The 12,160-nt window shown below is 55.0% G+C and overlaps 1 protein-coding gene across 2 annotated transcripts in view; it reads left to right on the top strand.

Annotated features, from left to right (window-relative positions):
• The first annotated feature begins 417 nt into the window (after positions 1-417).
• The window catches only part of CDH4 (cadherin 4), a 557,176-nt gene continuing 545,433 nt past the window's right edge, over positions 418-12,160 (top strand). For both annotated transcript variants that reach the window (XM_060122262.1, XM_060122263.1), the window contains exons 1-2: positions 418-474; positions 2,700-2,811. In XM_060122262.1, coding sequence (XP_059978245.1) covers positions 418-474; positions 2,700-2,811 — 169 coding nt within the window. The remainder of the gene's footprint in view (positions 475-2,699; positions 2,812-12,160) is intronic.

The raw sequence follows: 12,160 nt of genomic DNA, 5'->3' as shown, positions 1-12,160 counted from the left end.
GAGTGGTAAGGTGGGGCGCGGCGGCTGGGCGGGGACGCGGGGTGCGCGGGTGCGGCGCGGAGGGCGCGGCGCCTTTAAGGCCCGCGTCAGGCCGAGCGAGCGCAGGGGCCGGGCGGCGGGGCGGGGCCTCGGCGGGGCCGCCGCGCGGCTTCACCTGCAGTTCCGAACGCGCGGAACAGAGGCGCGGGCGGCTGAGAGGCCGGCGGACGCACCCGCCCGAGGGAGCCCGCCGCCGGCCGGACTTGGCCTCGCTCCCGGAGCCGGGCGGCAGTCGCGGCGGCGCAGCCTGGCTGCAGGAGCTGGGCCCGCTTGAGCGGCGGCGGCCGCGATCGGAGCGGCGCTATCGGGGCGGCGGCGGGGAACGGGCTCCGGGCGCCAGGCATCGGGCGGGCGCCGGGGCGCGGCGCGGCGGGGAAGATGACCGTGGGCTCCGGCGTGCTCCTCGTGCTGCTCTCGCTCTCCGGCGCGCTCCGGGTAAGTTGCGCCTCGCGTCCGGGCCGCTCGGCAGCCCAGGCAGCGCGGGGCCGCCCCCGGAGCCGGCGGGGCGCGCACTCGCCCGGCGGGGCTTTCCCGGGCTTCCCCGGCCCGCGCCGGGCGTCCCCGGCGCGCGCACCGCTGCATCCAGCCGGCTCCCGCGCTCCGCGGAGCCGCCTGCGGTCGGCAGGAGCGAGGAGCCGCCGGGTCAGCGGGGAGCGGCGGTGCGTTGCGGAGTGCGGGACGCGGGGAGCTCTGCCCGAAGCGGACCCGCCGAGCATCCCTCAGCCACCCCAGGTCCGCGGCCGCTGCCCCGGAGCTTGGCTCTCCCGCGCTGGGGCAGGCTGCCCGCTGGCGGAGCCGGCGAGCCCTCCGTCGCCCTCTCGCCGCGCTCCTCCGGAGTTGGCGAGCCCAGCCCGGGCCAGGGCTGAGAACGAGGGGAGCTGGCGGCGGCCGGCCGGAAATCAGGGTGTTGGGGACACCGGCTCTGGCCGCCCCTGCTGGGGGCCGGTGCTCCCAGCGCGGCGCCGCATCCGTCCTCGTTCTCTGGGTGCTGGCAGGGACCGCCGCTGCTGGTGGGCGGCGGATGTGGACCGAGGGGCATTCTCGCTGCGGACTTCCCGCGGCGCCTGCTGCAGCCAGTGTTCGGCGGGGCCCTCGCGGCTCGGAGCGGGGCCGGAGAGCCAGGCGCCAGGCAGGAGCATGGTGAGGTGCACCGGGGAGCACGGTCCGGGCACCCGCCTTCTTCCTGCGGAGCCCCGCGAGCTCTGTCCCCAGCCCTGCGCTGCGCCTGCAGGGTGCAGGTCCCGAGGGCAGCGTGCAGGCTGCGCCGGGGGGCGCCCCTGGGGTAAGGCAGCGGGGCCGCGAGAGTTGCAGGAACCCCCTCTCGTGGCCGATCGGCCTCGCTGCTCCTCCAGGGCCTCGCTGTTGTAACCTCGGAAATAAACAAGTGCCCGCGGCCAGGGGCCCGCCACTGAGGCTCCGGGCGCTTCGGTGCGCTCGACCCACGCCCGGGCAGGTGGAAACTTTCCTGGGCGAGTTAGGTATCCCCGGGCTTCGGTCGTATTTGGAGCTTCGTTCTCGAGGCACGGAGCCGCGGTGCGGAGCTTTACCCGAGGAGTGACCCTGCGCCCTGCCCTGCCTCCCCTTGGTGATTTTTGATGGGGGCGCCGCGCCCAGGCCGGCGTCGGGGTCCCGGGAGCTGCGGACTGGGGCAGCCTCCGGAGCCGAGGACGGGCGGGCGTCGGCGCGCAAGCCTGGAGGAGGCGGGGAGGTGCGTTCCGCTTGGTGGCCCCGCGAAGGCGCGACTGCGGGGCTCGGGCTGCGCCCCTGCTCCTGCGCTCGCTGCGGAGCCGGGAGCTGTGGCGCTCCTTCTTCTGACGCGGGGCTGGCTTCCCGTCGCACATGCAGCCTCTCCCTCCGTTCCCCATCCCTACGCAGCTGACCTAGCTGCCACTCCCCGCAGCCTGGGAGGGGCTCTTCGCCCACCTCCACACTTCCCTGCCCTCCCAGCGATCAGGGTTCTAGACCTCACACTGGGCAGGATAGCCCAGGGTGCGCCGGGGGACAGGACAGGAGGACACCCACCTTCTTTGGTCAGTTAGGGAAGCTCTGGCCTGGTTAGGCTGGAGATGAGGGCTCCAAAAGTGGACAAGCGTCCAAGAAGTGGAGGGGTAGGACTGGAGGGTGGGCGGAAGCCTCGGCCGCCTCCCTGCAGCCTCCCCGAGAGCCAAGCTCCGAGGTGGAGCTGAGTCTTGGAGAATCTCCTTTCCTGCCCTGCCCCTCTCCTTCCTCCTGGCCACCACAGGGAGGAGAAGGCCTGCTGGCCCACCTCGGCCCAAGCCTGAGCACTGGGGTGGGAGGGTGACACGGCCCGGGCAGGAGCCTGCTCCCTTGGCCGCCCCTCCTCTGTGTCTGCATTTGCTAACTCCTGGCTCTGCTGCTGGACAGTCCTCAGACCTTCCCTTATGCCACGTGTGGGTGAGGCCCTGACAGGCCCTCAGCCTCGCCATCCGCCGGCCCTCCCTCCCTGCTGCATGCCCCCTGTCCCCGGCCAACGTGGAGACCACAGGGGCAGACCCCAGATCATGTCTGGGAGGAGGCTCTGGTGGACCAAGGCTTGTCATAGCTGGAGACCTTGCATGCAGGAGGCCCGACTAAACGTGGGTTGGATGCAATTTCTGTGAACCTGTGTTTTTTCTGACCTCTCTTGTTTTTGTTCTCAGGCCCACAATGGAGATCTTACAGCCAGGGAGACCTGCAAAGCTGGATTCTCTGAAGAAGATTACACGGCATTAATCTCCCAAAATATTCTGGAAGGAGAGAAGGTCCTCAAAGGTAAGGCAGACATGTAAATGAAATGGCATACCATGCTCTGGATTAGGGAAACATTACCACCCACAGAGAAAGAGGCTCGGCTGGCTTTGAGCCAGGCTCTTTGCAAAAAAAAAAAAAAAAAATGGTGGAGAGGTCAGTGGAGGTGCAGCTCGGTAGACCTAAAAGGCCTTTTGCAGCACAGGTGAATGATTCAGAATCCCTGTCATTTTTGAGTGAGGTGAATCATTTCCTGGGCAACAAACTGGAATTCGGATGTAGCGTCACCCAAATAATGTGCAGAGAGAGAGACCTTCTTACCAAGTATTTTTGTGTATGAAATTCTGGATTCTCAAATTATCCCTGCTTTGAAATGCATGATAAAGCAGACGATGTTGTTGGGGACGCAGTAAATAAGCCCACAGACGTTCTGTTCGCAAATGTGCCATGAGTTTTCATTACTGTCCCACTGACAGCACGGAAACACACGTGCAGGAGGGAGCTGCCGATTAGCTTTATTGTAACCGCAGGACGATATCCACATTTGTGATGGGGAAGTCAGAGGCAGCTTCAGAACTCAAATGACAATAGATCATTCTGCATATCGACCTGTTTCCCTCTCAAGACAAACTAACTAACCTTTATTTGCATGGGAGGGGAAATAAATCAGTTCTTTCTTCCTTGAGGTTTCAAATTGGCACCACAGACACCTCGGCGCGTGCCTTCCCTCCCCGCATCGGCTTCCCAGAAGCGGCTGCGTTTAGCCGATTCCAAAGTGATGGAGGGAACAAACTTTAGTGGAAGCATCAAAGCTAAGTTTCAATATTCAGGGCAAAATCATGCTCAGGCTGCTGACTTCCTGCCCAGTTTTCTGTTTTAGGGAATACGGCGTCCCCGCCACGAGCACTGACAGCAGATCCTTCGTGTGCGGGGGAACGCTCACAGAGTTGGTTGATTCTTCACATCCTGTCTGTGGAGACAGCTCGTTGACCTACTGTGTGTGCCTGGTTATGTTAATCAGGATCTTACTTTGCACCGAGTCCAGCTTTTCTAACTTATTTGTTGTCATCTGAGTTGACTATTAATATAGGGGTGTGATACTATTGACTCTTTCATTGATTATCAAAAAACAAAAAACAGCAACAAAAAAACCCAACCTCTTGGCAGTTGGCCTGGAAGCGGGCTGGGTAGCTGTGGGAGGGAGCATCTATGGTAAGAGTTTTCAAGAGATGCTTTGTTAATTGCACAGTGTGTGTCATTTTAGACCGCCTTTCAGTATCTGTGGGTTTATGAGAATTCCTGTGTGTGCACAGAGAAGGCCCGGAAGACTCTCTCACTCTCAGTGCAAATCAGGGGCGGCTAACTGTGGTCCTGCTGTTTGTGTGTCCTGAGGCTGGCATCCTTGCCACCTCCCCAATATGCAGCTAAACTTAAGATCTTGGCATATCAATTTTACTCAGGAATTTAAGAAAAAGTACCTCTATTTTTGTAACAGCAGATGCTACCTACTATGGAAGAGAATGACAGATGATTCTCTTACTTTTCTTAATAAAATGTAAGATTTCCAGCTAGCATCTCCTCTCTCTCCTGGTGGACCGTGCGGGTCCAGGCTGACCTGCCCTCTGCTCCTAGCCCATGTGATGGGGAAGCCTTGGTCGCTGGCTGGATGCTGGCCTGCCCCGTATGCCCCAGGAGTCCATCATCGTACGTGAACTTGGACCAGCTCACGGACTGTGTGGATGCAAGACTCATATTCTCTGCACTTACTTGTACCCGCGATGAGGCCCAACCCAAACCTGGTTGAGGGGGAAATCACAGAGTATCTCCCTCACCTGTGTGTGCCACTCCCTCTGTGTTCTCAGGGACAGAGAGGTTTTATCTTAGAAATAATTTTATGGAGGCAAAAGCTTAGAAAATAATTTTATGGAGGCAAAAGCTACCACTGCATACACTCAATTTTATGGAGGCAAAAGCTTAGAAAATAATTTTATGGAGGCAAAAGCTACCACTGCATACACTCAAGCCACGGCAGATAAAAACCTCTGTTTATGTAGAAAACTTTGCAAACGACAGGGCCACAGTGAAGATGCATGTGTCGAAAATAAATAAGTGGCCCAATATTTCTGTTATCCTGGTAGGAATCAAGTTAAATAGGTAATGACTACTTACAATTGAGTTATGCCAGCGGAGAGAGCTTAACCTTAGTTTGACAAGCAAAGCTTCACAGAGTCCCCGTTTTATTCTAAATGCGCCGTAAGCCGTTAATGACTGCTTTGCGGTTCCTTCTCTTTGCCGGAGTAAGCTCACCGGCAGCCCCAAACATCCAGGCTCCAGAAGGAGAGATTTGTTACACAGTAATTAACTTGTTTATGATAAATGGATGGAAGAAATGTTGTGGCATTTTGTTTTATGTCTAAATGAAAAAGCATTTGCATTCAAAAAATTTCACGCTAATTAGGCTTAAAACTGTTTTCCCCAGTAGGGTAGCAGATACTATGGTATTGGGATCCTTTTGAATGGCGGGCAGAACCGCTACGTACGCCGTCTGGAGTGTTTGTTTAGCTGATCTGTAGTTCCTAGATCCCCTCCGCGTTGCGTTTCCCGTCTGTGCTGCTCCTGGCGAGCACTCGAATGTAACTGCACACGCTGTTACCCCGTGGTTTGTTTCCAGGATCATTCACTGATGGCCACGATCACTGGTGCATGGTAATGTCTAAAATAGGATGGTGGAGCTCTTTTCCTTACGTGACAACAGAGCGTTCTCTACACCATAGTTTAGCACTGGGTAGTGGCTAAGCTGGTGTCTTTTTCTCGGCTTCGTTAATAATTAACGGTCAGCCCGGGCGGAGGCTGCAGCTGATGCGCTGACCTGCATCGCTCTCTCATGGCGGGCAGAGTTCTGCGAAAACCCAGACCAGCTTCAAGGTAAAACCCCACAAGGATGGGAGATTGAGGGGCGGCTTTGTGGGAAACCAGCACGGATGGGTCGTATCTGTCCTCGCTCCTGGAGAAGAGGGTGATGTGTGTGAAAATGTTGTCTGCCAGGGCAGGGGAAGTGGGGTCTGGACATTGCCCCACGAGTTCAGAGAATACAGAAAGAGGTGCTTTGTTTCTGATGACTTCATTTACTGAGACTGCCTCAGAAAAGCCTTCCCTCTCCCATATCCCAGTGAGTTTATGACCATCTTGTGCCCTTGACCACACTTTGCTTTCTCATTGGAGAATTTATATTATCTGGTCAATCATCTTTCTTACTTAAACTGTAAGGTTCATGAGGGCAGCAGCCCCATCACTCTGGTTTAACATTTAGAATGTTCTGGGCCAACAGGATAAAACCCAATTAACAGAATCTTAAATGAATGGGGTTTAATTTTTCTCACATAACCGTGAAGAGATAGGTAGTCAAGGACTGATCAGGTCAGTGGCACCATGTCATGCCTAATCTTTATTCTTATCGTTCTACCATCTTTAGTTTGTCAGTGTATTGCCTGATCATTGTAAACTGGCTGCTGTGGCTCCAGGCATTGCATTTGAGTTCACAGCAAGCTAGAAAAAGGAGGGAGTAGTAGCACCATCTTCATCTCTTCCCTGTATCAGAAAAACAAACACTTTCTCAGAACCCTTGCTGAAGTTCTCACTGGCAAGGACTAGGTCACATTCCACTCCCAGTGGAAAGAAGTGGGGAGGCTGGGAAGCAGAGAATTGCACAGTCTGACTTAGACCTGTTATGATCCATCACCTGGTAGATGAGTAAATTGCTACTTGGAGCAGAGTTGGGCGTCTTAGGAAGGAAGACGGGAGGAATGGGTACCGAGGAGACAAGCATCAGTGTCTGCCACATAAAGGTTTCCCCACCTTCCAGCACCCTACCCAAAGCAGAGTAACAGGGAATGCCTTGTAGAACGAATGGCTCATTTGTGTATCAAGTCACACAGAGGGAGGGATGGTTGAGGAGAGACCAAATGCATGCAGGGGTCTGGAATCGGCATCTGAGAAATCACCACAATGTAATGACTGTGGCCAGAAGTACCGCTATCTTGTCTTTACAAGTATGTTGAAAATAGCCTCTTTACCCTCCTCTGTGAAGACAGGTAACACTCTTGCCAGGGTGGAAGGTGTCGCTAGATGCATGGACCAGACGCTGAGCGAGTCTGACTGCACACCTATCACCCAGTGTCATGCCTGCCTTGTGGGGCCGTGGGTGTGCAACCAGTGTTGTCAAGTGAAGTCATGAATGAGCCGGAAAATGCGGACACTGTGGTGTTTCTGAGTCCCCTCCGTCAACTCACAAATAAGCGGGAGCTGCTCGGAATGTTCAAATAAATGGCACGCACGACAAAGCCACTCTGTGTGCTGTGAATCGCTGGACACTGCAGGTTGCCTGTCCAGTATCCATTCTGTCCCTCTTCCTTACTAACAGAACCTCTTCCTTACTAATGAAACCTCTTCTGTCCTGATCCGGTTGGCTCACACTGAGCCCTGTTTAATATACTCACACCTCTGGTAGACTTTTACACCAAGGTGGCAATATGGCCCTTTTCTGGTCAATGGGATCTGACTAGGTTTTTCTGTTAGATGAGACTTGTGGGAAAGCTGTTTTTTTCATGGTAAAGAGTAACAGACTCAGCTGGCCGTGCCTTCTTTCTTTCGCCCTTACCTTTTTCTCCTGCCTGGAATATGGATGTGATGTCTGGGGCAGAGCAGCCATCTTGTGACTGTGAGGATGGTGGAGTGGGAACTGGATCTCAGGTGGCATCCTTGAAAAACTGCAGACCTTTCACTGTCCCCTGAGAGATGAGAAAAATAAGGATGAAACACCACAGTCGAGTTTCTTGTGACGTGCAGCTAAATGCAATCCCTGCCTTTGGGAAAGCAAGAGCTGTGCATGCTAGCAAGTGCTTGTCTTTCCCTCTGGAAGCTCACAGCATGTTTCATGCTCTGCCCTGAGCCTCTATCCATCCTTTGTTTCTTGGGCCTTGGCCTTACTCTTGCTCTAGCGGCCTTCTGCTCCTTTGTAAATTAGTATCCACGTCCAGCACACTGGATTGCAGAGAGCATGTCTGGGCACTTGGTACATATTTGGTGAACAGACGAAATGAATAGTCACCACTTCAGACTTTCTCTTTGGCCAGGATATGACTGAATCATTACATATATTAAGTCAGGGCTGTCTGTCTCATCTACCCATCCCAGAATGTGAACTCTCTGCTGGCTGTCTTAGCCACCCTCTTCCAGGAAGCCAGGAGATTATGCACTGGGAATCTTGGTCTTAACAAAGACATGGAGTTGAGTGGAGGTGAAGCAGGACTGAGCCCCAGCGGGTGGCTTCCACTGGCTCTAAGCCAGGACTTTCCTTGCTCTTGAAGCCAAAGGAGGCTCCTTTGAGCACCCAGACCTCACTGCCTTCTATTGGTGGTACCTCAGGTGTCCCCTGAAAAGGAGCACCCGGAGCCCGTGGTAGTGGTGGAGACCATGGTACCCCTCTGGCTGTCTTTGGGGCCAGCCTTGCCTTTTCAGGGACCAGTGCTGTTTTGGGTTTCTCAGCAGCCTTTCCCTGCTATAATTTTGCCTGGTCACAGAGTTAAGAGGTTTAGAAAGAGTTTATATACTTAGAAAGTGGCTCATATCAGATAAGAGGTGAGAACAGCACAGTGATAAAGCACGAAAAGCCTGCTTTATGCTCTGCCCACGCGCCAAAGCTCACGCCGATGGAGGGCCCTGATAGCCGTGTTTAAAACCAAAAGCAGGCCAAGGACTGCGGCCCCTGCCCTCGGCCACCACACCGCGTGCGGGCCCGGCCCCTGCTTCTGTTGCTCCCCCTGCAGCCCGGAGGGAGGTGCTAGTGCCTGGCCTTCCTCACTGGGTCCCTAAGGCCACGGATCAGGAGCGCCCCCCAGCACCCTCTACCCCCTGTGCCCTCTCTAGTCAACTGTCATGAAATAAAAATCCTCATCTCAGAGGCACACACACCAGTTAGACGTGAGGATGACGGACTCATCCACGCTGCAGTTTGAAGATTAAGATTTTTGCATTTCAGAAATATGTATTTTAATGGAGTCTTGGGATGAAGGAATGTGAAACTTTATATACTTATAACATTGCGTCCCAGCTGGGTCTGTGCCAGGCTCGGCGCACGTCCGTGTAATCCTCCCAAAAGCCTTTCTGGGGAGGTAAAATTATTCCCATTGTTTGGATCAGAAACTGAAGATTGAGGAGGTTGAGAGATTGGCCTAAATGCATGCAGTTTGCTGTTTTCCCTCATGTTCAGACCCACGCTCTTAGCTTGTTTACATCTCCCCTGTAATGTGAACGGAGATGGTTTCTAGAGCACTTGAGCGGACAAGAGACACCCCAGATGTTCAGGGGCACCGTCATAAAACCGGCAATTATCAGGCATCCAGACGTGCTAATTGTTTCTCACCTTGAACGTTTGGAACAAACAGAGGCCCCGTTTATCCAGAAGTGCTTGACTGCAGTTGCTGATGTGGAAGGGCCCATCTGAAGCGGGTCCAAACTTGGTGGACACCTTGGGTTGGCAAAACTGGCCTTGGTTTTAGAAGAGCAGGATTCTGCGATGCCAGCAGGAATGTGCGATTCCGGGCATGTGGCAGACAGTCCCAGAACCACACTCTCACTCAGCTCTCAGACTCTGCCCACGTTGGGGACACAGCAGAGAAAGCCTACAGGAGCCAGCCGTCCTGACACACACTTGATGGGGGCAGGGCTGAGGCTCGGGACAGCGTCATAAACCACTCCCGCTGCGGCTCAGAGCCTGGGGGCCCTCGATGAGGCTCCCGAGAAGAGCTGACAACCCTGGTCTGAAGGAGGCCGCCCACCTGACCAGGCCGGGCTTCCTGGTACCACCTCTGTGGTATGCGGGGGCTGTGTGGGAGAGAGGGCCCTCCGTCTGCAGGTGGTCCCTTCTGCCTGGTTCTGGGGTCCTCAGTGTTTGCAGGGGCCCCCGATTCTAGGTCCTTCCCTCCTTCCTTCCTTGTGTCCTTCTTTCTTTTTCTTTGGAGCATGGTTAGGTGGATGCCAGAACTAACCACAAACTGAGAGCGAGTGAGGAAGCCAGCACTCATTTTTTCAAAGAATGTTCCTGTTATTCTGACTCTTTGAAGGAGCAATTCTTACTCCGATGGGGCTTCCCTGGTGGTGCAGTGGTTAGGAATCCACCTGCCAATGCAGGGGACATGGGTTCGAGCCCTGGTCCGGGAAGATCCCACATGCCGCAGAGCAACTAAGCCCGTGCACCACAACTACTGAAGCCCGCGCTCTAGAGCCCGTGAGCCACAACTACTGAGCCCACGTGCCTACAGCCCATGCTCTGCAACAAGAGATGCCACTGCAATGAGAAGCCCGCGCACCGCAACAAAGAGTAGCCCCCGCTCGATGCAACTAGAGAAAAGCCCGCGCACAGCAACGAAGACCCAGTGCAGCCAAAGATAAATAAAATAAATAACATTTATTAAAAAACAATTCTTACTCCAAGTGAATTCCACTATACAAAATACTGTAAGCTCCGTGACTGTCTTTCTGTCAAGGGTGGAAAGTGTGCTCTTGTAAAACCTCATGGCACTTGTTTTTCTTGTAATCTTCAGAGAGGGCTGTGCTATGTTGTAAGACAGGCTGGTAAAAACGCTCCCTTTTTGCTTAAAAACTAAGAATTTTGGTGACTTTTTGCCCAGGCTCTAGGCTGCCCTCTCCTGGTGGCCTCTGGTACTGTCTCAGCCACCTCTCCCCACCTCCACTCCTTCTTAAACAAAAGAGAACAAAACTGAACAAAAACCTACTTAATTATCTTGGACTAGTGTATGCTACCAAAGGCCCTTTCCCTTCCAGCCTGCATCAGGGGCACGTGGTGTTTTTTGAGGACTTATTGTATGCTAATAGGTACTCACATTTCATGCCTTCAAGACACCTGTGGGCTCAGGGCAGTCAGAGGCCACGCCCCCAGACCACCTGGTCTGTATGGGCTGTAGGACTTTCTGCTCCCACACTGCCTTTTCCAGGGAGGAATTTGCTTAGATTGAGGACTGTATGCGTTTCTTAGTGTGGTACAAGTGACCCATAAATGTAGCAGCTTAAAAGACACCGATCTTATCAGCTTGTTCTTCTGGACATCAGACTCCATCCAACATGGGTCCCCCTGGGCTAACATCCAGGTGTGGGCAGGCTGGATCCTTCTGGAAGCTCCCGGGAGAATCCGTTTCCTGCCTTTGCAGCTTCTCGAGGCCCCACTGCTGTCCTTTTCTTGCGGCCCCTTCCTCTACCTTCACACCAGCACCGGTGCAGCTCCCCACGGTCACATCACCTTCCCTGACTGCCTCTTCTGCTCATAAGGACCTCGTGAGGACCCTGGGCCCCCCACCCCCCGATAGTCCAGCATCACCTCCCATCTCAGGTCCTGGACTTGAGCACATCGGCAGAGGCCCTTTTGCCACGAAGGTGACGTACTCGCAGGTTCGGGGATTCGGACATGGGTGTCCTTGGGGCCTCCCGCAGGCCGCCGCATGCTGAGGACCTGCTGTGTCTCGGGCGTTGTGCTGTGTTCTTCACTCGGCTCCTGTGGACCCTCAGCGATTCATGCGGGCACCCCCGCTTCACGGAGAGGAAAGTGAGGCCCAGGGCGATTCAGTCACCCAGTGGGAGACGGGTTACGGAGACCTGTTTGCATGCAAAGCTGCAGCCCTGAGCCCTGCCCCCCATGGCCCTCAACCCACCCTGCCTCACTCTAGGAGCTCCCGCCTACGGTGTCTCTAGTTAGGACTCTGGTTGGCCGCTTCCTCGTGGGTCCTGAGACGGGGATTTGCCACTCTGGAGACTCTGAAGGGTGACGGGGGCCACAAAACCCGTCCGAAGCAGCTTCCAATCCAGCTGCTTTAACTGCGCCTTGTTTAGCTTCATTGTGTTTTCTTGCCTCGTGTGGAGATTTAGGAAGGCTTAAGGTAAGCTTTCAGCGACAGATAAATATCTGCAGGGCAGGGGAGTGCCGCCCCCTGCCTGTCAGGTGGGAGGATGAGCCTCCTGGAGGTGGGAGCTTACCTGCCCAGGGAGAGGCCCCGGGAGAAGCTGCAGGCCTTCCTGGCCTGGAACAGGTGTGCTTTCCATTTAGAATACAGTTTAATTCAGTTCCAGCCCCGGGGTTGGGGTGCAGACCCCATGTCTGTCCAAGGAGGGGGCCTCGCTCTCCTTATCCTTGAGCCAGGTAGAGAGGACGGCTCGCCTTCCGGACCGGCCCCCTTTGGGAGTGCGCACCCTTGCGTGTGCGTCTGACTTGGAGAAATGTTAGAGTTTCGTTTTGCTTGGTTTTTGCTGCCCAAATGTGTTTGAACACCTTCAATGTTGATCTGCCTGGAAAGCCGAGAGGGAC

The sequence above is a fragment of the Lagenorhynchus albirostris genome, chromosome 15 (genome assembly GCF_949774975.1).
Source record: "Lagenorhynchus albirostris chromosome 15, mLagAlb1.1, whole genome shotgun sequence".
Classification (NCBI taxonomy): Eukaryota; Metazoa; Chordata; class Mammalia; order Artiodactyla; family Delphinidae; genus Lagenorhynchus; species Lagenorhynchus albirostris.
The sequence above is the reverse complement of the archived record's forward strand: the minus strand, read 5'-3'. Positions and strand labels throughout refer to the sequence as shown.